This window comes from Anas platyrhynchos, chromosome 2, assembly GCF_047663525.1.
Source record: "Anas platyrhynchos isolate ZD024472 breed Pekin duck chromosome 2, IASCAAS_PekinDuck_T2T, whole genome shotgun sequence".
Classification (NCBI taxonomy): domain Eukaryota; kingdom Metazoa; phylum Chordata; class Aves; order Anseriformes; family Anatidae; genus Anas; species Anas platyrhynchos.
This window is the reverse complement of record NC_092588.1, coordinates 61,855,129-61,879,886: the sequence shown is the minus strand read 5'-3', so window position 1 is coordinate 61,879,886 and position 24,758 is coordinate 61,855,129. Positions and strand designations below refer to the sequence as shown.

The following is a 24,758-nucleotide window of genomic DNA, read 5'->3' as shown; positions in this document are numbered from 1 at the left end:
TTAACAGTCTCCATTTTCTTGATTACAAACAACAGTCTCCATTTTCCATTCCTTTTGAACAATATGTCTTGCTTTAAGTTGTCAAGCAACTCCGTCTTCGGGCCTTATGTATCATAGTCTTCCCAGATGGAAGAAAAGCATATCCATCTCCTTTTCAAGGCCAATAGGGCCTGGGTCAAAAGGCACGTCCAGGTCAGCAGTGGGTGTAACAGCAAAAGCCTTCGATGGCTGTAGCAGCAGAGGGGCCCATGGCGTAGCAGTGGGATCAGTAAAGGAGCCCGCGGCTCCCTCACTGTCTGGCAAACCACACGTTCCTGACTGTGGCCCCACAGGGCTCTTTAAGGCCTCAGAGACTGCTCGCCAGGTGCCGAGCGGTCCCACTGCAACCTTGTCGTTTTTAGTTGCAGAGTCCCACACCTTGACCTCAATTTGGGCCCATATTTCAGGATCATAAACTGTTAATAAGGAGAATAAGCTGTAAGGTTACCAGGACAGTCTTTATTTCTAAGGACGTATGATTCCCCATAATGCGCAACTGCTTAGCAGCGAGGGGCAGTTGTGTGCGTGGTTCTGCTTCTCTCATCTTGAGCTTCTTCCCAGCTCCGGTGCACCTGTTTCCAGTGACTTATTGATGACATAACTTCATCACATCGTGTTGCCTTTTTTATCTTGAGGACAGGCTCCCCTCTTATACCCTTCTCCCCACAGCAGTTCTTTTCAAAAACAACTTTTCATTGGTCAAACAACTTTGCATATAACAACAGCAGTAAACACCCAGAAACTTCCACGCCTTAATGGTTGGAGAACAAGCAACCGGAGACTGCATGGAGTCTCCTGAATCACCCTTCTTTGTTCCCTCTAAACTCTTTTACATTCCTAATAGCTTCATCGTTAAGAGTCTAATGTTATCATTAACCACGGGGCTTTTGACCCCCATGGCCACACTCCCGCATCTCCCCCTTCTTTATTAATATCAACCATTTTCCGACACGAATTACCACTCCACATATAACATGCGCTTACAAGGTCTCTTCAGTCATAGGCATTACACCAGGAAATCTCTTCCCTCAGTTTCTGCCTTCGTTCCAGGGAAAAATACAGGGCGGGGATTTGCTGTGCACACCACAGACATGCAGGAGACTAAACGTGATGTGTGGCCGAGGAGTTCAACCAGCACACCTGAGTCCTGCTCCAGTTGCCTTTACTTGCCAGGGAGCCCTGCAGTGCCACTCGCCCCTCCGCAGGGAGCCGCAGTAGTCGTGGTGGGTCGTCAGTGTAATTTAAAGTAGGGTTGCTCTCCACTCACCGGTCCACCTTAACAGAGCCTTCCAGGCTAACATATTTTGTTGATCAGTGTGATTCCAGCTCCGCAGTAATATGTAGACTAACCAGATGGAGGCTTGTACCTCTTGCGATTGTAAAATTAACCAGAATCATTGATAGTTACGAGAGTGATGATGGAGACCCAGGCGCTGTCAGAACAATGTGCTTTGAGGCATGCTTAAATCTGTTAGTAAAATATTGCATGTTTGTGCATGCTCGGTACACAATGCAAAAACACTGCAAAGCGCCTATGCCTCGCTTTCAGCTGTGAAGGTGAATAATGTTTAAAGCCTAATTGCTACTGAATTTGACTCAGCAAAGAAGGGGCAGGTCCTGCCTCATTCAGAGTCAAATCCAAGAAATTTTAGTCACACGTCCAGGTGTCTATAGTTTGTCTGCTTTTTTTTTTTTTTTTAATAAGTCAAAATAGGATTTTCTAGCTTTCTGAATAAAAGAAAGCTTTTGAATTGTAATCTAGCGTGAGAACTTCCAGGGAATCAGTGAGAAATTTCTAAGAAGCAACTGGAAATAACAGTGGAGAAGGCAGTGCCATCTCTATTCTGTCCCTGCCACAAAACCCACTGACGTACTGTGGAACCCTGTTCATTTACATCAGTGACTAAAGGACCTATTTAAATGAATGAACTTCATGAATTAATAAGTGCAGAGGGGGAAAAAAATGCATTACAAAAGGTACTTTGTTCTTAGATGTTGAGACTAAGAGTTTGGTTTGATATTTCATAACACAGTGCTGACTGCTGTTTGGTGTATTTTGTAATATGTCCCCCAGTAACATGAGATAGCACTACGGATTCCTGCTATTAAATGGTTATTCAAAAGTGTTGCGCTACAAGCCGTTTTTTGCTTGTATGTGAATTATTAGGTGTTTGAATTAGCAAAATGTGGATTAGCAAAGTTTTTGCTTCGCTAGGAGTACAGCAGACACTTAAGCCATTTGGTCGTCAGCTAGAGTTGTTCTGTGTTTGACCTTATCAAAATAATGCCTGCTAGTGGCTCTGTAATTAAACATCTGTCAGGATTTTCAAAATGCCCTATGGGTTTTCTTTTAGGGAGGAGGGAGACAAGCCCCTGCTCTTAGGGGTGAAAAAGTGGCGTGTGTAACAGCAAAATGCATTTTAGTCATTTTTGCAGGAGGGCAAACTTACGAGATCAGCAGCTTTTTCCTCCATTTTGGCTGATGTAAATAAGCAGTAAATTTATTGAGACATCCGGCGCAAAACTGGTGTGAGAACAGAACTTTGGGCCTCCTGTGGCAGCTTGAGCAGATGGGTGCTTCTTACTATTTCTTAAAAACTGAAATGACAGGGAGATTAGGGTTTTAAAATCACAGCTTCTGTTGCATGCATTAATTAAAGGGTTTTAGTGTAATAATTCTATCTTATTGTTCTAAAGCATACGGTCAACTACTTTCAGTTTTGTTTTTTTTTTTTTTTTTTGAAAGTACTCAGCTCTTCTCTGGGAGCCACGGCTGTTTGTTCAGTTAAATTCCTTCTGATTAAAGCTCCCTGAATAGCCATTGCCATCCTATACCACATTCGAGTCTGCTTCTCTATGCTATGCTGATAATGGGGTCACTGGGAGATTTCTGAATTATAAGTTGTAATCCAAGGTATAGTGCTTCAGGGATGCTTCGCTGCTCAGCACAGTCTGATGCGCCTCCAAGTACCATTGTAGCATTTGGGGCAGTGGCTCCTACATTTCTATTCCTGGCTTGTTTTGCTCACAGGGGAAGCAACAGCAATTTTGGTTATTTCTTATCAGGTCCAAATTATCTTTTTTTTTTTTTTTTTTTTTTTAAATATGAAAATGGATTGGAATCCAATCCCTGCAGTGTCCTAGCAGTACTAACGTTTTTCATTAAATATATATATAATAGCCTATCCTTTATCACTTTTTCCCTGCAAAATATAAACCTGCAGATTTTACTAATCTGAAAATGGCATGCATCAAGGGTGTTGATTTAGCAGCCTCTGGCAGGAGAGGTGGGGCTTCTCTGGGGTCTTGTGCTAATGGGCTATGACAAGATCGACAAGATCGTTTAAAGACAAAGGCCTTTATTGTAACTGTCACGTTGAGTATTATGTAAAAATGTCAATCCTATGGATGCTGTGGATTTGGCACCATTTTGCCTCTTCCAATAAAACTTCGTTCCCTGGAACAGCAGATGTTCCCTGGAATGAACTCCTTCTGAGGAATTAACTAATTAAGCAGGTCGAGCTTTTGCGTTCTTCCAAACCATGTATCCCGAGGCTGTAGCGCCAGTGTCAGGGCTCTTTGGCAGTGCTCGGTAGGCACATAGGTTAAGGCTGGGTGAAGACAGGCTGCCAAGCAGATGATCCAGTGCTGCAGTTCAACAAGGGAAAGGGCAAGAGCTGTCAGACCAACCAACAGCTTTTAAATTGATGAGGGGGAGATGTGGTGGAGCTGGCATCCACTTCCAGCAAACTGCTGGCTGGCATGTTGGAGCACCAGCGCAGTGGCTGAGTAGGCAGAGGTGATTTATCCTTTCCGTCTCTGAGCAGCATCACCTGTTAAACGAGAGTTTTGCATCTGGGCTATGCAGATATTGTCATCAGCTCTAAGATTGGCTTAGCACTGAATAGTAAAATGATGCACACCATTTGTGGTTCTCTTTTTTGTTTGTTTGGCCAAGCTGGGGAGCGCCACTCCCTGCAATTGGGAGCCAGCACATCTCAGGAGCTGGGTTGTTTGCCTTACTAAGTGCTACATCTCCCTGTAATGTAACAAGCTATTAAGTTGTTAGGGCAGGCTGATCTATCTTTAGACTGTATTGACCCATTATCACCCCCCCCCCCCCCAGTCTCCATGTCTTAGAGGACAGACCACACCAAATAAGGGATTTCTTAGATCCTCTTAGATGCAGGAAGGAGCTTGATAAAAGAGACAGGGTGGCACCCAACTCTCCACAAAGCACTCACAGTAGCAGAGGCCGTTGATAGCGTGTTTCTAGGTTTGGAGGAGTGGAAAACCTCCAAGGCTGTTTGAAAGAGAGGTGAGACTTCTACAGTGGTGGCTCTCCATTTTGAGGGTGCAGCCATCTCTTGCACAGTGACTGCAGGATGCAGAAAACAAAATCAGTAAGAATTTGGGGTTGAGAAGACTGGCAGAAAAACAGACAGGATCTTCACAACCCACCTTGAATTATTATGCATGTCAGTCTGTAATTTGGAAGCAACTTTAACTGAGTTAATGCTGATACATTACATTTATTTTCATTTTTGCAATGAAGGTTAGACCAATTTCATGAAAGCTCCTTAAAATGAGTCTAAGATCCCAATATGCATTTTTAAAAATACTGTTTTTTATAAGGACGATATTATAATTTTTAAACCACTGCTTTCCACAGAAAATAATTATTTTTTTGTGATTCAGTAATGTCGTTACACAAAGTATTGCTTTGTTGTTTTTCTCTCTTCTACCTAGTAACAAGATGACTCAGATAGTAACCTGGATAATTAGATGACACAGAAACAATTTCTGTTAAAAAAAAAAAAAAAAAAAAAAAAAGTTTTATATTTTTAACGCTACAGGTGAAGCCTGTGACCAATACAGTTAGGGGATCAATTTCAAACTGAAATAGGATATGCATAAAAAATTCAGCTCCATTTTTAAGAGCACTGCACAGTGTAAATACAGGAGTGCAACACTACGGTAACAATGAATTTTAAGGTAAACAATAGAGTTTTTTTTTTTTTTTTTTTTTTTTTTTATAGAAGAGCAGACCTGGTACTTGCACTTTAGACTTGTTTGAAAACAAGGGTTTTATTTTACCACAATGTTAAAAGTACTCCTTAGTTTTAACTGCTTTGTTTCTGTTGAGAAGATTTCCAGGATAAAACTTTACTTCACTTTGATGTCCAACACTAAACAACAAGAAGGTATCTAGCACAGTGCAAGTACCAGTAAAATCCAGTTATGTGAAATTCCTGGTAGTTTAATTGAAGTCTGAATTTTATGTTTAGGTGGAGGGAGATTGAATTTTTTTAGGAAAGAGTTATTGCCTAAAGGAAGTTTTTCTACTTACCATAAGCACAAATACAAATCATTGAAAAAATAAAGAAGTTGGGAAAAAAAATAAAAGTGGTGTGGAGAGATGGTGGGGGTGGGGGTGGGGCAGAAAGGTGATGGGCATGTAAAGTGCTGTTTATTTTAAACTTCTTTTTCATAATGACTGGGACTGTTTTGTCCTTGGTACTTACCTAGAGCTTCACTGCTAGAGTTAACTTGAGTGAAAAGAAGAAATAACCAGTCTACAGGCTCTGATCTAAATACCCAGTTGTAGTAAATGAAGACTGGCTTTGCTGAGAAGTTACAATTAGTATGGCTGTTCTCACTGCATTACATCTTTGAAAACTGGCAGTGCACCAACTTAAGTTTCCTGTTCTGACCGGGGCAGATGGGCAAGGAACCACAACTGAACTTATGCGAGAGACTACGTGGAGAGTTCAGTCAGTCAGAGGACAAATCTAATTTATCTGGAGTTAAGAGATGCTCTTACTTCTGAATAACAGTACTTCTATTCTAGAGGACAGATGACTTTAATCTCAGAGGGACTGAAGAACTATCTCGTGGTCATTTATGGTAAAAAAAAAAGCATGTGGTAAAACTGAAAATTGTAACTTGGAATGTCTTTGGATGACTTTAACTGCAAAACCATCCATTCTCTGTGATACGTTTTTCTTATGGAGCAGAGAGTGAAGCACAACAAAATTAGGGAGAAAGATTATTGCTGAGTAGCAAGAAGGATGTATTCTCAAGGTGGTGGAAGGATGTAGAGGGAAAAGCTCCAAAAGGCACCTTTATGGTTTTGACTAAGGCAAAACAAGCTGCGACTAGCTTTTCCACAGGCTGGATAATACAGAAAGATAGATAGGAAAATTCGAACAGGAAGGACAAGGGAGGAAATCATTAGAGTAAAGCTCTTTCATGAGAGCTCAAAAGAGATTCAAAGGTTGACTCAGCTTCATAGTATGCAGAAGGCACTTGTGCTGAATTCTGCATGGCTGCTGTGGAGGGTGGATTTCACACTTACGTCTGAAATATCATCCAATTAAATACAGAGCCTGTGCTAATGATCCCCTCCTCCTGGGGAATCCTGCTTGCAAACTCCAAACGAGGTGGAAAGAGTTACCTCTTAGTGTAGAATCTTTAACAGTTCTTTAAGAGTAGACAAAAGAAAGCTTTAAAGACTCTCTCTCTCACACACACACAAACAAAAAGTGTGTGTGTGTTAATTGTAGACATTGACCTTGGGAAAGTCAGTATTTCATCAACAAATATGTAAGACAGCCTTGGAAAGTCCCTTGTGAGCTCAGTGCTCATTTATATTCTGATTTTTTTTTTTTGAGGGAAACATTCATTCTGAAATAATGAAAGAATTATTATATAAATTAAACCTACACGTTTAAAGTTTTTTGTTTGTTTGTTTTTTGAGAACCCAGTTCAGAAGCATCTCTTTTTGTTAAACTTTCATGAAACATCCTTAAACGGCATGTTTAGTATTTGTGACTGTTCCTCTGAGTTCCTGAATACTCAGATGGCAAAGTGCAGCATTAAGGAAGAGTGCTTGTTTTGCTCTCATTCCTCAATAAGCTAAAATGGAAAATAGATGCCAATCAAAGTACCAAGTGCACTTGGGTGCCTAGCGACAGGTATCATTTCCAAGTTTTCAGAATATAATGATAGATACTCACTTGTCTGAAAGCTATGCCTTATTAATTAAAGCATATGAAGTATGCTTTAATGCTAAAACAATTTATATATATATATATATATATAAACAAACAAACAAACAAACACTACCCCAAATCCTTAATAGCCTTAACAAACCTAGGCCTTTGAATCAGAGACTGTTCTCCCTAAATCCTCTACCTATCTACTTATTTATTTATTTCTGCTGAGAATAAAGAGTTGGCTCTATTTTTCCTATTCCTGGTCTTTGTTTTAGGCTTGAAGTTGAATACCAAACATAAAAGCATAATTTTTTCGTTGTTAGATTTGGCAAAATTTGAAGGAATTTTACATGCCCTCTGGAAATATTTTAAATTTAATAATGTGTTGTTGCTGCATCTTAGTTTGTTTTCATCTAACTATAAAAAAGCAGTCAGAAATGACCTTGTGGCAAATACTGGATTCTATCTTCAAATATGTTTTGTTGTATGTGTTACTGCTCGTTGTTTTACCTTCCTGTTAATTGTTTTTAAGTAAAGCTTCTCCCCCTCTTGCAGCACTTTACCTTTTTATTCTGTAAGAATGCTCTCTCAATTAGCACTCTGCAGGCAAAAATTTTACACTTGTGAGGTCTTTATATTTTCTTCCTCCACACTTTTATATTTTCTTGAGTGTCTGATAGAAAAGTTCAGGCGATACTTTCATGCAGAGATGCATGTGGGCTGATTACCATACATCAAGACTGACTCTCTGAAAAGAAAGATACAGATTGGCATTACCTCATTCTGCTGCTGACTACACAAACTTCAGCCTGTTTTGACTGAGATCCTTCTACGTAGCAGAAGCAATGGACAAAAGTCAAAACCTTTGTATCTGTGTTTTTTTGTTTGTTTGTTTGTTTTTTTTCCCAAATATGTTGTTTCTTATTAAAGTAATCTGTATTAGTCTATCAGGGCTATTTATTTCAAGGGAGTTGTAGTTTATTTTCTAAAAAAGGGAGAGGAAAGGGGGGATAGTATAATATAGCATATTATGTAAGAAAAACCATCAAGGCTCTGTATTTCCTGTCCTTACTGTTTCTTTAATCACATCCCAAATCATTCGACCAGATACGTCTTCATCTACAAGAAGGTTTTTATACTCCTTGTGCTTGTGGTGGTCGCGTTCATGTTCAACCAGAATTAGTTTTGCTTATCATTGTTGAACATGTCAGAATGCCACTGTCTTCTGTAGCCATACAGAAGTACCATCTTCTCCTGGTTTGAAGTATGGAGATGCACAACCTCCATCCCACAGTGCCACACACTTTATTGTTAAATGACTTGAGTCCCATGATGCAGAGATATAAAGATATGTATTGTCAATGAACAGCAGGGAAGCTCTGTTTAGAGACTTCCTCAGGGTAGAGTGAGGATGATTTTCCCAAGTTGTTGGTTGGTGGAAAGTGTCATGGGAAGCTCTCAGAGCTGTTGGCTGCATGTTCTTGGTCCAGCTTCTCTCTCCCCCTTTTGGGAAAGTGAGGAACTTCCATATCACATGTCTGCAGGTGCTGGGTAACACACATATCCTTAGTCCAAACACCTCTGTCCATGTAGCTCAACCTCTGCATGGAGGTATTGTCCCAAGCAGAAGGTGTGCTGGGGAGGAACCTTGCTGAGAGCTGCACCTTGTGGGGCAGTACTGTCCCTGGGGGATACTTCTGCAGGATAAATCCCTCTTTATGCTTGTTTTGGTCCTTTTTATGCTTGCTTTGAGTTGTTTTCTGGGCAGAGGACCCAACAACGATCATGGGCATTCGTGGTGCCAGGGGTCACCGAGCTGTGTTTTGGGGGGCAGATCTCCACTTAGCAGTGAGGAGGGGGCGGTGGACATGTTGTGGGAGTGCTGTCCCCCGTGTTTTGTTTTGTTTGGGCTACTTTTGGTGCTGCTTGGTACTGTTTTGGAGCAGGAGGCCGAGGCCCAACACACGTTACTGTGAAGGCCTCAGCGCTAGGCCGCGCCGAGGCGGCGGCGGGGCTCATCCGCTGGGCGGCGGCGCCACCTGGCGGGGGCCGGGCCCCGGAATGGCACTGACAACGCTACTTTTTATTTTTCCTTTTTCCTTTGAATATGAAAGTCTCCTTTAGCTGTACTTTCCGATACTTATCAGCTACCGTAGTATTTTATTTTCTTCTTTTTTTTAAATGTGAGGTGCTGCGTTTATCTTTATTTGTGTAGCACAACATTTTAACTTCATGCAGAGGGAGTGCGCCACGGGGAAGTCCACCAGAGTTGTGGTGATTTAACTGTGTGTCTTATTTGGTGTGGGTAGGTAATGCCATTAACCACACCACCTCTCTTGTGACTGCGTGAGCCGCTGTTTTCCTCTTTTGACTAAGGAAAGGAAATCTGAAGTCAGTTTGATGCGACGTCTGTGCCACAAAAGTACAGTTACCACCTGAACCTTGTGCATAGCAGCTGAACTAACTCATGCATTAAATATATTTTAGTAAATGACCTGAGGAGGATTTACCAAACACTTCATTTTTCTGACATCAGTCTAAACTATATATTTGCTACAGTAATCATGGTAGTATTTCTTAGTGTGATGTTGGGGAGGGGGGGGAAGAGAGGGAGGAGGGGGAAGGCATGCAATTGTTTACCTCTCTCTTTTTGGAAATACCTGGCCGATCAAACATCTGTTTCTCAGTATGGTTTTCTGCTGTTTGAGAATCTGAATGAACCAGATGTATTTCTTAAGCCCACTATTCTTCGGGCGAGTTTTATTTCTGTTGATCTGGAAGCAGTTCTAAGGAGCCAAGGGGTTGGGATAGGGAGTGTCTGGTCTTTGATGACAGGAGGATATGAATAAATGGTAGGTAAAGTGATGTGGGTGATCTGAGGAGCTCTTTTTTGATAACTTAATCCTTTTTTTTTTTTTTTTTTTTTTTTTTGGTGGAGTTTTATGTGTGTAACAACAAAGCCCACAGCTGATACCCCTCTCAGGCATTGGGGCTGGGAGGTGGTTTGGTTACCCCTGTTTGCCTCATCCCTCCCCAATATACTGGTTAACCCTGCTGGAGCTCCTCTGACCCGCTGTGAGCTGCTGGGAGAGCAGATGGCGCCCCTGAGGTTCCAAAAAAATCAAGTTTCCTGTTAAGACCTGAACACTGGGGAATAATTAACACCAAAGCTCCTCAGGAGGAGAGGTGACAGTACTTCTTCTACAAAAATATACCAGACCACAGCTCTCGCCCAAGAAACAATGCATCTTTTCCCTGTTCTTGGTGGGATGTTTTACCTGAAGAAGGGTATTCCACTGAGATGGCAAGTGTCTTTCTATTTAAGGATGCCTCATTTCAATAGCTGATGATCAAAATTTTAAAATCTCCTTTTGTTAATCCTGTGGCAGGCACAGGGATTTTTCATGCTGCTTTGTATGGGCTTGCTCTCAATATGGAGGCGAAAGGCAGCAGTGAGGTTAACAAGGCCTTTCACCCAAAATGGTGTTTGCAGTCTGCCGCAGATGCTCATGAAGAAGCTCTTTTCTATCAAACCAAGATTGCAAATTGCCCTTGAATGTACTTTCCTGCTCTCTTGTAATGTACGTAACAGCACAAGGGCTGGGGAGAGGTAGGAAAGCTGAAGTACTTTCCAGCCCTTCTGGTAGTGTGTATATGTGTGCATTTTCCTAATCCTTTTGAGAAGGAGAAATTCCAAATTAAGCCAGCCCGTGGCAGTGTTTTTCAGCATTTCTTTTGCTTCTGCATTTAAAGCTTAAGCCTTGGTACTAATTGGAAAAGTTGGGAAGCTTCCTATGCACAATGTGCAATAGTTAATTCCGGCTTTTAACATTTTAGCATTTTAACACAATCCTTTATTTATTAAAATGAGCGTATGTTATAAATAATCATGACTCACAGGTGCAGAATTACTAGCTAGTTGTCTATGAAGCTTATTTTAAATGCAATGTGTTGCGATTCCTTTTTTTCTAATAGATTTGATTTCTCACCCCTTCCTCCTTTACCATAACAATGTTTCTATTATTTGAAAGATTGAATAAAACACATTTACAGACAGTTCTTCTTTTTTTTTCAATACATCTTTGAGACATCCCCTTGTCTCCTGACCTTTCTGATCTACATTATGCACCGTGGGATGATTCTCATCTGACTTCCTCCCCAAACAGAGGGCTTCCTCTTTCTTAAAATGGGAAGCCTACACAGCAGAGATGAATAGATGCTGGAATTTCTTGCATCTTTTAGATTACATCTTGAGAAATATGTTTTATTACTCACTTTGCAAATTACAAATACTTCAAAAAGCAAGAATTTAAGTCAGCCAAGGATTTTGGTGCTCCCATGGGCTGTAAAATGTACCTCTTGGTATAAAAGGAAAAGTGAGAGCAAAAAATTAAAAGCCCAAATTACTTTAAGAGCGCTGTTCAGCCTCAAACAAGTGCCTTTTCTGCGTTCTTGTTCGTGGCGGTAGGTTGCAGGGTTCTTTGTCTATTAGCTCTTCAGGGGGATTATGGAAGTTGCCAGTAAATGACTGATGTCTTTAGTGATCTCCGCAAGGCTGTCACAGAGTTGTTTCAAGCCTGCTCTGAAAGGCCGTTTACTTTGTTGGAAATGCCTCCCATAGTTATTGTGACCATTTCCTCTGTTCCCGCACAAAAGAGCAAGGGAGGATACTGGATAGAAAGGGAAAGGAAATGCTACTTACCTAGCAATTAACCAGACTGTGAATATCACTGCCATGCGAGGTCAACTGGAGCAAATGCCACCATTGGCGTGCTGGAGGCTCAGCAGAGGCAGCTGGGTCCAGCAGGCAGGGCCTCGAGCCTGTTTTCAAGGCCTTTGGCACACAGCTGCGGGTTTTGTGGCATGTGTATGACATGTTTGGTGGCTTGAACCCCATTCCCAGTGAAGGGTGTTGCAGTCATGACAGGCCACATATCATCAACTGCCCTTGTGGCTGAACCAACGTCCTCGCTGGTAGCCCTGGTTCCCTTGGCTTATCCACAGCAGAAGTGTTAAAAACAACATTTGCTCGATCCAGCAGTAGCTTGGAGCCTTCCTGCTGCTGAGCCTCACTGGAGGAAACCGTGTCCCATGCTCGCCTGCCCTGCCATGTCTTTCCCACCATGCTGGTGGGGAAAGTCTGGCTCCAGCAGCCTGGCCCCTAAATCCTTTTTCCTCTGATAGCCTGAAAGAAGTGGTGACATAAAGAAACAGATTTTCTAACCAAATACTGTACAAGTAGAGCATTTTTAAATACTTTTAATACTTTCCAAATAACAATCTAAGTTCACCTTTCAGTGAGGTACCACTGCATTTGACATGACTGACATACAGAGTAGAGATCCCTGACTGCTTTTAAGTCAGTGAACATAGGAACCAGGGTGGTAGCATGGCCTTTAGTATGAGAAACAAGGTAAGTTAGCTCACGCGGAGGCAGCTCTGTGTTTCCATAGCTGTGCTACCTCTGTTACCACGTTGGGCTTGTTGGCTGCAGCTGAGGTACTTCTGCAGAAGGCTGGCCTGCAGCACAGCTGTACCCTCTGCTTTTAGACTGAGCAGCTCTAGGAACGAGTTTTATGATGTATGGCAATATGTTAGCCATGCTTAACAAATGATAGGAGAAATGAAATATTGGCTGAGGAATGTTAAGCTGTATGGGGTAGCTGCCAGCCCCCAGTCCTGGCCTGGAAAGCCTTTTTCCTTAATACACTTGAAGGAAGAGGAACAGGTGGTGGTCAAGAAGACGCTCTGGAGCAGACATTGTGGCATGTCTGACTGTTGGAACGAAAGGGAAAATCTCGAGAAAGATTTACAGCTGTGTCATTCTGTGTTTGGAGTGGCTATACAGGCAGGCTGCCACTTGCTTAAAAAAAAAAATTAAAAAAAAAATCTGAGTCATAATTTTCCATCTCCTCTGCAAGTAGTTTTGTTGCATCAAAGCCATTTGGGCTTCTTTCTGTGCCTTAAATAATAATAATAAAACAACCCCCCTACCCAAATCTAACCCTCTCAAATTTAATTATGTATCCTGCTGTGTTAATAGTCTTATGCCCCCTTTTTTTCCCCCCTTCTACCTGCACCAAAGTTAACAAGCAGGGCCACACACAATGAAATGCCCAGCAGCTACAGTGCGCCCTGGAAGTACTGCACTTGGGTTTTGGGCCAGTTCATACAGCATTGCTATTAAGCCTGGAATTACGACAAAGCTGTGTTACAGTTAAATTGGTATCATCTGGCCTAATCACTTCCTAATTTTGCAGAGCATTCCAAGGGTTTTATATCCCATAATTTTCTTTAAGTACATTATGATCAGCAACATGTACGGCGATGCCAAATTGTACAGTTTTCATTTTTGGCATGCTGTCCCTGCAAGTGTTTTGCACCAGTCCTGTGTAAGTATTCATTTCTCTCTCTCCCTCTTTTACTCAAACTGTGTAGCTAAGCGCCTACCACCCCCTCAAGATCCAGGTGAAATGACTGTGAAGGTACCTGTACTTATTAAACCCTTGCGGTGCTGTCACTCTGGTTCAGTCCCTGGTGGGACTGGCGGATGTTTTCCTGTGCGTGCACTTGTGCCTGAAGTTTCCTCTGGGAAGAAAAGCCAGTTTGAAGGTTTGTGGCATGGAGGCAGAGGCGAGAAGGCTTTGTGGGATGTGGACCATTCACTTCCATTTCCCATCACCATGCTTTTCCTGGCTGTAGCTGCAGCATCCCAATGGGTGATGGGGAAATGAATGCACTGGGTGCTCGCAGGGCAAAGCAGGGATGTGAGGCACAGTGCCCTGCTCAGGGGCTTGCAGGTGGCACTGGCAGCACAGTGCGAGCCCCCCTGCTGTATTCCTTCTCCTGGTGACAGTCAAGGTGACCACACACACGGCATGTTCCAGGGCTCTGCTGGGGATGTGAGAAGGATGCAGCAGCGATGTGAGTTGCAGCCTTGCTGTGTGAGGCTTGGCAGCTCTTTGAAGCCTCCCCACGGCTCTCCATTTAAAGGACAGGCTTTCTTCTGAAGTGCAAACTACCCCTATGTCAAGCTGGTGTGGATGAAGGGTGAAAAAGGCACTTGGAAATACTCTGATAACAAGGGCTGCAGCTCTGCCTGCGGATACATACAGGTTGTTTTGTGGGTCTTTTTCCCTACTGCTGGGCAGCGATTACCCTCATGCACCTCCTTGTGAGAAACACGGAGGGAAGGGGTTGGTAAGTCATTGTGAGCTCCGCCATTGCCCCAAATTCCTTTGCACTATGTATCCAATACCTTACAAAAGTCCCAGTGAGGAGGTATGGAGTGACATGATAAACACTGAAAACGTAGTGTCTCTGTGGCGTGCTGCCAGCAGCAGCCATTTTACCCACACATGCACTTCTACTTCTCTATACACTCTACTGCAGATGCTTTCTCTCCCTCACCCTCAGATAAAAGCCCATGTTGACCCTTGTAAGGCTGATACCTTGGAGACAGGTCCCGAAGTACCTGGTGCTAGAAGAGAGTTTGTATTTGGACTTCAGCTCGAAGCTCGTAGCGCTGGATGAGCACCTGTGTGAAGCTGAGGGTAATAGGAAGATATTATGCAAGGGAAGAGTGGAGTAATTTGCACGTGGAGCTGCTCTTGCAATCAGTTGGCCTTTGAAAGGCTTGTAGCATCAGTACCCTAGATAACAGAGCCAAATATCCTGTGATGAAAAATTGTATACAAATAGCTGGAAAGAAAAAGTTCACTGTAAACTTCCTTTTTTTTGTTGTTGTTGTTGTTGTTGTTTTTTTTTTTTGTTTTTTTTTTTTTTGTTTTTTTTTTTTTGCTTTTTTTTTTGTGCCTCCAGTACCTAACGACATGTGCTGCAGACAAATTCTGGACCTGATACCCTTTCCCACTTAATTCCTCAGTTACTTTGTTGGTGCATATTCTCTGACAGCGCTTGAAGTTGCAGTAAACCTGCTGACAGTTGCATCTGTAGCTGTGTGCATGGAAGATGGTTTCAAGCCCCTTTAAAAACGAAAAGGAAAAAAAAAAAAGTGATCCTTGAAGTGTGACATAACTCTAAAGCATTTCTGCTGTGCAAAGGAATTTGTAATTTTACTGAGCTAGGGAATACCTTGCAGAAGAGGTCTTTTGTGTGCTTTACCGTAACTGGTCTCAGACTCAGATCTCACTCATATTAAAAGGTTAAGTTTCAAATTTAATCAACTAAAATTTTTGTGTTATTTTTCTGATCAGCTCAGCGACCTTTCACATTCTTTCCAAAATGCAAAACTAATGCAGTCGGTATCAGTGATAATGATAATAACGACCTCAAATAATCTAAAAAATCAACATGTGAAGTCCGGGACTGAACAAACTTTATTGAATTAGTCTGATGGTCGCCTATTCATGTTTTCTGCTGCCCAGATTGTAAGAGCTCAGTGGGTTTTGTTTTCACAAGCAGCAGGTGTCCTCCCAGACAATGCAGGAGAGATTAGTCAAATGGAGAATCAAGAGTGTTATGAGGGGCGGATTGGGCTGGCATTTTTCTCATTCATCTCGTGGAATGCCTCGCAGTTCTGCAGTGAAGAAGTGAGCAGTATAAAGGGCCCTTTGGCTGTTTGCATGCTGGGGACGTGGTTTCTGGAGAACTCAGGCAGCGTGATATTTTAGGTGCTGGACAGCGAGGCTAAAAAGTGACGTGCAGGTAAAATTAGAAGTTGTAGAGTGTAAAAATAGTAAAATAAAACAAGCTGGCCTTTGGAATGACTCCAAAAGCTGTTGTTCCTGGAACAGAGAGGGAACAGGGAAGCCTGAAAACAAATGTGCAAGAAACATAAGAAACATAACAGTTATAATACATGTTGAGTTCAGGGCTCCAAGTGTTAGTCATTTAGACAATATGGAAAGCGTGATAGTGCTGCTTGGGAACAAAAGAGTGAAAAGAAAAAAGAAAAAAAAAAACCTGTTACTGTAAAGTTCCTAAAAGGCTTAAAATTGCCTTGCTCACATAATATTTTCCCCTCCCTGGCCCCACTCTCCAAAACAGTAATACAAAACTGCAGTTCTTCTCTCTGTACTTGTGAGATGATGCTTTTTTTTGTCATCTGCATCCATCCTTAGGAAGTATTTAGTTGAAAGTTGGCAGTCACCGTCATGCATCCTTGTCTTGAAATTGTTGGCCAAGAGACTAAAAAAATAAATGAGAGATCATCTTAGAAACTCAAAGATTCAGATAGGCGAAGGGAGAATGGAGATCATGAATACCAGCTAAACAAAAGGGCATCTAGTCTGATCAGTATGCTAAAAATGGTATCTCATTATTAAGACAAATCAAGCATTCCCATTATTTCATTTGCTAAGGATGTATAAGCTGTTACAAATGCACTCTAATAGATTAGAAGGGAAAAGGTAAGTCCACAACATCTAGCCACGAAAAGAAAAGAAAACAATAAACTGCTGAAGAGCAATAAGGAAAAACAGCGTGCTATTAAACAGAAACAAACTTCTCATTCGTGACCAGATGACTGCGAAATTCAGGACTTCTTGGAGAGTCTGGGACTTGTTTCTTCTGTGTGCTGCTGGGCTCTGGTTCAGGGCTACGTTACTCCACTTTCCCCCTGGCATAGCTGCAGTGCAATCACTGCAGGGTGAGGTGAGTTAGCAGACTGATAAACCACCTCTATTGGGCAACATCTGAATCGCAAGAGTTATGTTGGGTTTATGCCTTGTTGAAAACCTCAAACTTTAGCCAAAAACACTCCTTGTTGTTCTAAAATTAGTTCAAGAGGAAGCAGGGATATTAGTTGATCATGTGCTTTCTGCCCTTTAATATTACCCTCTCATCTGCTAGCATGCCCCATCATGCAGTATTGAGTATTCCAATCTAATCGTGTTCATCTGTTTTTGTGAATTATCGAGGAGCTGTTGCAGCTGCATCTAAAAATGTCTAGCAACATATAAAGCAAGGTGAGCTTTGCAGATGAGAAGCTGGCTCTCATATCAAAGCAAAGTAACTTTTTCTTCCCAGTGTCTCATTGCAGCAAGTGGCCTGGTGCTGTAGGGAAAGCTGAGAGAGATGCAGGAGTTGTCTCTTGCCTCGCATCCTATTTAGCACTGTGCTGGGGTTCCGCTGTGTGATGCAGCTGGGGCAGAAAGTGGAGGAGGTGACGTATAGTGTGTAGAGGACATGAACTTGAAGAGAGGGCATCATCAGCATAAGACAAATCATCCTCTGCAAAACAGATAACAGGTCTGTCTGAACAGCCCAATCCATGCTTGGAGGATGCAACTGTTAAACAGGATCAGAGGCTCACCAGTGAATTCTCCATAAGTTCGTTCCTTGGCTAACCATGTAGGGATTTAGTATGAAAAGGCTGGGTTTGGCACGTGTCTACAATGCAGCTGTAGTATGTGGATTTAGCTTACAAGGGGTTTGGGGTTGCTGTGTGGGTAGAGCGAAGGGCAGGAGTAAGTTGTGCTTTCTGTCTCCTCGTGGAAAGGATTGAATTTTATCATGCATAAGCAGCATTTTGTCTGTGTAAGTTTCACATTCCACATGGTGTTCCACCTCTTCCCTTGACATTTATTCTACGAGCTGCAAATACACATAATTGGGATTTATTTTTTTTCTGCTCATTGTGAGTTTTCCTGTGTGCGATTATATCTTATTGTTGTGATACACTCCAGTGCTCAGGATGACATAATTCTCTTTGGGAACCTGGCACTCCTCAGGAGCCTGCAGGCGTTGGCCTGTCACCTTGCTGTCTTCCGCCAGCGAGGTTGGGGACGTTTAACTTTTCATCTTTATTTTGTAGTCAGTAACTTTTCTGTTGCAGTTCTTTGAAACTCCTTCAAAATTGTCCATATTTGCAGGTCAGCACCGATATTTTAAGTGCGTGGTACATTTTTGTTGGACCTTCCTTTCACAGGGTAAAATGCCTCAAATCTGTGCTGCAGAACTGCTTTTTGCCTCTTTCCCCTGCCATGTCATTGTGTCACTTATTGCAGGCTTTTGCATGCTGCCCATATTATGTTTAATGCATATATAACGATGCAACTGGTATGGCCATCATGCCTCTCTTTTACAGGAGTAGTTTTAGCTTTTTTTTAAAATTTATTTTATTTTAATAACCTGCTTTTATTTGTGAAAGCTAAGCTGAAGAACCTCACCTAGTACACTCATATTTAACTTGTTGTCTACTGTAACATCTGTTATATTCAGCATTGCTCCTTCCCAGATTTCACCCTCTCACTGCATGGGTTTTTGGATCGTTTCCCTTCACTTGTCTTAGCTTGCTTTTTTTTTTTCTTTTTTTTTCCTCCCCAGAATGAATCCAATTTGATTATTTTCAGACTGCGTTTCTATTCTTTGCAAGTCCCTGTGCATTACTTCCTTGTCCCCATTATTTTTGCAGCTCCTCCAAATGAGATATTTCCTGGAGACCTAAGTTAGCATGCCGTCTAGAGTCTCTTTTGGATCATTAAGGAAAATACCAAGTGAAATAGGACCTAATACAGATCTTTGCAATATTGCACTTTCTTCCAATGTTGTCCTTTGCATTTATTGTAATTTATTTTCAGTCAGTTTTCAAATCAAGCCAGAGCATTCAAAACTGCAAATCACTATCAAATGTTTACTGAAAATCAAACACACCACATCTGCTCCTTTCCCTTCAACTCCTAGTGTTGCAGTGCTAGCCAGAAAAGGGGCCAATTTCTCGACAGTTCTGCTCTTCTGAATAGAAATCACGGTTTCATTGTCCTCAGGCTTGTAGCCTGGTTTACTTTATAGGAAGCCTCATGAATTAAAACAGCTGTGCGTCCCGTTCTGAATTTTGGTTTTGTGGAGAGCGGAGCTGGGAGGAAATAAGTGGAGTTTGTGTATGTGAGAGGGAGGAGGAGAGAAGGGGTTGCGTGTGGGGAAGGGGAGCTATTTTCGTCTGCCTGTGTAAGGTACATGACTAAGGAGTGGCAGTTAGATATATTTCCGAAAAAGCAGCCGAATCCCCAAGTCTTCTTGTATTTCTAGGCCTCGGCTTCCCATATAGTTGAGTGTTGTGTGTTGTCCTGCTTTGCTTTCCTGGGGTCTCTGAAGCTAAGTCCAAAAAATCCCAAAGAGAAGCATTAAAATTTAATTTAAGGGCACTGATACCTAAAGCCAAATCCAAGCTGGAGGCATGAGGTGGCATCAGCAGCCAGCTCCATCCTGAGCACTTCACAAAATTCCTCCTCTTCAACTGTTGGCCAGGTGTCTGCAACACACAAAACCTGTAACACTTCAGGGCTGTGGTGAAAGGACCTTTCTCACTCAAGTATAAGAGGTAAAGTGCAGTTTTGGAGAAGAAACAGGAATTGAGACAAAAATGAGAAGATGACAGGGACTGAAGGGAAGACAGTGAGAGAGTGCTTTGCCAAGAAGTCTTTCAATGGGGAACGTGAGTTATAGTCCCGGGAGATCACGCAAAAGGCATCCCATTCATGGCTTTTTGCTTTGACCTGGCCATAATAAAATCTCGAAAGTTTCTGGTGACAGTAATGCCTGCACTGCACTGGTTAGAGCAATATTTTATACCAGTGATTTAAAAGGATTGTTAGTACCCCTTTTCAGCTGGGGCAAGCGGCTGGGAGCAGGCAGAAATAAATTTAATCTATTTTTCTTAAAAGGCTCTGACGATATCACTGGGTTGCGTGCTGGCTCCTCTTCCTTTTGCTGGCATCTTCTTCCTCCCCCTGGCTTTTGCTGCCTGCACACCAGGGGGATACAAAGGGGTATGGGGCAGCCTTTTGGCCTGATGGGTGTCTGCGGTGTCGGGTCCTGGGGAGGGCAGGAGGGGGTTAGGGAGACGTAGGCTGTGTTTGTGCTGTTGGGGAAAAGTATGGTTTGGCCTGTATGTGGAAAATGTGTGCAAAGCTTGGGGAAGACAGGTAAGGGGGTGTTTGTTTAGTGGGTATTTTTATTTATTATTGTTATTTATTGCTAGAAGTACAGCTTGAGCAATTAATACAAATAGTGCTATTGAGGCTTCTGAAGTAAGCTTTTAAAATGATTCCTGGTATGTTTGGTACTGTTTGTGTAAGACGTCAGAGGAACTGAATGCAGCAGGAAGCTACTGCAAGATTGTTAGGAGCTGTGTTTTGTCCTAACCTTACAAATTCTGATACGTTACCCTGGCAGCATCCGACTTCAGCTCTGTGGTGATTACAGGCAGCGCCCAGCGTTACCTCATCGCTGCCTCCCTGCGTTTTCACATTTATTCTGTGCTGCAGTTTCCACCTGGAAAATCCCTTTTGCTTTGATGACTGCACTACCCCAAGGGGGGTAAAAGAACTGTGGCCATCTCCCAGGATATATACCCACAGTCAGGGCAGAAAAACCGTCTGTCCATCTGCTGCTTCCTCCTCCTCCTTCTCCTCTCCTCACGTCCAGGCCCAAACCGAACTGTCTCCCTGCCTCATCAACAGCTCGCCTCAGTCAGTTTGGCTGAAACAGCATACTGAGTGGGTTTTGGCGAAGCCAGGGACCCCCAAAGGGTATCAGGGGTGGGCAGAGCTCCCCAGGAGCTGCTGGCCTCTGTGGAAGGGCTCTGTCATTGCCACAGGGACCAGGCCCGAGAGCAGGGCTGGGGGTGCTCGCCACCTCCCCTGCTCCCTGCGCTGGGATCTGCTTAGCCAGGAGGTTGGTTCAGCCCCCACGGAGTTACTGCTGCGATTGAATGATTTGTTTTTGCTTTCCTTCATTATTTACTACGATGATCAAAGGACCCGCTCCTTGTGATCGTAAAGGGAAGCCTTAAAATCTTATTTAAGAGCACAAATATTTTGGGCTTTGACAGATGTGCTTTGAAAATAACACAGATGTGCAGTGTCAGATTTCACTGCTGCATGCAGTGTCTTTGTTTCAAACTGTAAATTTAGCCAGTAGTGCTGGGCATGTGCTTTCCCAAAGCTTTGCCCCCTGTAACATGGAAAAACAAGTTTTGGGGTTATGTTTTTTTTCTTTTTTTTTTTTTTTTCCCTTGTATTTTTTTTTTCCTGACTTTTTCCCCTTAGAGAGTTTGAAAGGAAAATGATCTTAGCAGAGTGAGCACTCAGCCCTGCAGGACTGCAAATCTATGGGCTATTTTTAACCTAATTACCTCGAATTAAACAAAAGCTTACAATTTATTTATTATTATTTGTTTCTGGCTTGAGTTGAAGACGAGGTTAAAGGGACTTTATTTGCAGTGAGACTCCAGCTGAAGCCGTACTTCCATTGTGCCGTTTAGAAAAATGCCCGTGGCACTGCGTCCTGCTAAGGAACAGCACTTGATTTTCTGAAGCACTGCCTTTTCTGAGTTGATGGGAAGGGATATGCAGCGATAGAGCAGTTCACTCCTTTCCCATTCTCACCACTCCTCCGGATATGGTGATCGCTTTGGACTGGTGACATTTTAGATGGAGCACAGGCTCCTTACACTTGCCTGGCAGTGGCTCATTAACTGCATGTTAATTGAAACTGAAAGTTTGTCAGATGATTCAATTCAGTTACATGTTAAATGGATTCAGTGAAGTAAGCATTACTGCTGTGATGAAAATCTCTCTGGAATTGATTTGTGAACTGATTTGGAGGGATTCAACGACTTTATCAGCAGCTCTGAGAGAGGAACCTTGTGAGAGCGGGCGGAGGTAGCTGTGCTCCGAGCAAAACAAATCATACTCTTCTGTTCCCCCCTAAACTGCTTTAATTACTGCCCAGTATGTTCCCTTTCCAGGACATGTGTTAGACAAATTTGCTCTGGAAAGCTGAGAAGTGAAGAAGAAACTGGGAAGAACTGAGAGTCTGGTTTGAATTCTGTAATCTCAGTGGCTGAAAATGTTGAATTCCTTATCTCTCAGTGGATTGAGCAGTCATAAAATTTACCTAAAGTTTGACTCAAACATAAACGTATGTTAAAATAAAAATGTATCTGCTTTAAACTAACGGACAAAAAATTCAAAATTTACGTTCTTCATAACTCATCTTTTATATTGGGCCACTGCAAAAGTCCCTCTTAAGTGAGCAATTTATGTTGTATGCTGTATCTGCTTATATGCTTGGTTTCAGTGTGGAGCCAATTTTTATTGCTGAGTTATAAACCCTTTGGAAAAAAAAAAAAAAGGGGGCTTGTAATGGAAACGCTGACAGACCTTTAACTAGGTCAGTCTTATCTGGCTCCATTATCTTTGCTTTTGTTAAAGCATTAAATGGCTGCATATTTGTTTATCTTTCTCACAGTCCCAGAATTTTAACATGGGTATATTATTGAATTGTTCTTTCTTCAAAATGTCATGAACATTTGAGAGTTTATCCAGACTTTATGGTGATCTTTAAAAATAAATTGAATTGTTGTGTCTTATTCTGTGATTTTCTTGCTCGTACAGTACATCTTGTTTGTAGTATGTCATTACAATACTAATACAAAAGTTTGCTTTTTTTTTCCCCCCCCATCTATTATACACTATTCTTGAATTTTATTTTGTCTGTTGTGCTTCTTTTTACACAAAATGACAGTTATGTTTTTGTTTTGTCCCATTCAGATGAAAAGCCATACCACTGCAATTTTTCTGAAGAGGAAACCCCTATGGTAACATCTCAGTTGGAGGAAATTCCGAAGCTGGGAAGCCGCAACGCCAGAGAAAACGAGGCCAGTGAATCTAAGCCAGAGATTCCAGCTTTGGTGTCACTGGAGAGTGTCATCAAGGAGCCCTTTTCGAAATACCACGATCTGAAAGGTTCTGTAGACGTAAAGATGCCAGCATTTCACCACAGCCAAGGGCTTTCTTGCTCCAGTCACTTCGCTGGCTTTGTTTCGGGTGTGGGCCAGCCATCTTCAAACATGGTCATGGACTTGAAAACGTCACTTGAAGTGCAAGCTAGTCGCTCTAGAGAAAATTTGCTAGACTTACACAGGGAGCATCCTCTAATAGAAAAAGGTGCTGAAGCTCACGAGGCAGCTCCACTTGATTTGAGTGAAAAATCAACAAGGGATAATTCATGCAATAAAAATTTGAATACATCCTTGCAGGCTGCTTTAATTATCTACCCGTGTCCTTTCTGCAGTCACAAGACCTACTACCCCGAAGTCCTGTGGATGCACAAAAGAGTTTTGCACAAAATCAGCTGTAACTCAATGGTCCCCCCTTGGGTTCAACAGAATGGATTCAAGAGTATTAAAAACAACCTGGTTTTTCTGGCAAGGAGTGGGCGTACCGGCCCCCCTCCTGTTCTCGGTGGTAAGGAATGCCAGCCTTTGCCTGTTGCCAGATTTACGCGCACTCAAGTGCCAAGTGCATTACCGGGGTCCAAAAGCAGCTCTCTTCCTGTTGGGATGACTGCAAAGTCTGGGAGTACGCATCAGTCAAAGGACAGCCATGCATTCGGCCACTGTGGTCCACGCTTATCAGGTCTTGATGGGTACAGACAGCCCAAATTAAACCATTCCCAGGAGCAATACAGCATAGCAGCACAACAGCCTCCGCTGAAAAATAAATATGAAGCAAATTCCAAACTTATGCAAATGGGAGCCTATAGCAGAAGTGTAACGCCTACTCAGACGGTCATATCCAGGCCTAGCACACAGTCCAGCAACAATAAACAGGTGGAAAAGTATGTGGTTCCCCAGGGAAGTACTGGTTTTGTCCCTTCAGGTAAGCACTGTATGTCTGATTCTGTGAAGGCCAAATTCAACCCACCACCACAGTATCATCCCCTGTGCAAAAGCGAGCAGTACACTAAACACGAAGAGCCATCGGTGCCTCAGAGGGAGTCTCACATAAAGGCTGGGAACGAGATGAGGACATTGGCAAACTGCACAGCCGTGGCACGAGCAAGTCCTCTGATGCAGCCTCAGCCCAGCGCAGCAGGAATTTCTTCGGCTTTACACTCCAGCAAACAGGATCCAGGATCAGATGGGCATGAGAAACGTTTGGACATCTTAAATATCTTTAAAACATACATTCCAAAGGACCTCGCTTCGTTGTACCAAACCTGTGGTGCCAATAGCCCTGTCCTGGATCACACAGGTAAGATTTCATGAGCCCTTCCACAGCTGGGGATGTGGCTTGCTTGCTCCTTCATTTTGAGCCACAGCACGTTGTTTTGCAGCTTCCTCCTTCTCCTTTTAGCTGTTGGGATTATAAATTCATTGTTCTATCATTTCTGGTTAGGCTTGAATAGACTTGTTTACCGATCTTTAACATTGTAGCATCCCCCCTCATGCACTGTGTGACATTTCTGTCACAGGTTAAATGTAGTTGGTTCCACCTGGAGTATTCCTGTTGCTTCGTCCCCTCCCTTCAAGCAGGCTAGAGTTACACAGATGTGCTGTCACACTATGATCCCACTGATATGCCGGTGCTGGCAAACATCATAATCTTTTTGCTTCGGGCAGAATAAACATCCTCTGGGGCTTATCTGTGATGTTATTTTGGAGGTTTTGTTCAATTTTGTCTGCAAACAAGTCTTCCAACAACAGAGAGGTAATCACTTGTCAGTGTCCTTTGTCTTTCTTCACAGAAGTCTTAAGATCTCCTTGTCCATATCAAAAAATACTATAGTATTTTTCAAATGATTCTTTTGATCTATTTGTATGTTTATATTTAAAAAGAGGTATAGCTGAACATGTGCCTGCTAATTCACATAAGCTGGAAAGGCTGCTGTTCAAATAACCATTTGTAAAGTTTAGGGACTAAAAAAGTACTGCCACATTTAAAAAAAAAAAAGGGGGGGGGGGAGAGAAGA

At 42.5% G+C, this 24,758-nt stretch overlaps 1 protein-coding gene across 4 annotated transcripts in view; it reads left to right on the top strand.

Moving 5' to 3' along the window:
- ZNF516 (zinc finger protein 516) overlaps positions 1-24,758 on the top strand; it is a 104,959-nt gene that overhangs the window by 64,261 nt on the left and 15,940 nt on the right. For all 4 annotated transcript variants that reach the window (XM_027451885.3, XM_072034837.1, XM_072034836.1 and 1 more), the window contains exon 3: positions 22,556-24,040. In XM_027451885.3, the coding sequence (XP_027307686.2) occupies positions 22,556-24,040 (1,485 nt within the window). The remainder of the gene's footprint in view (positions 1-22,555; positions 24,041-24,758) is intronic.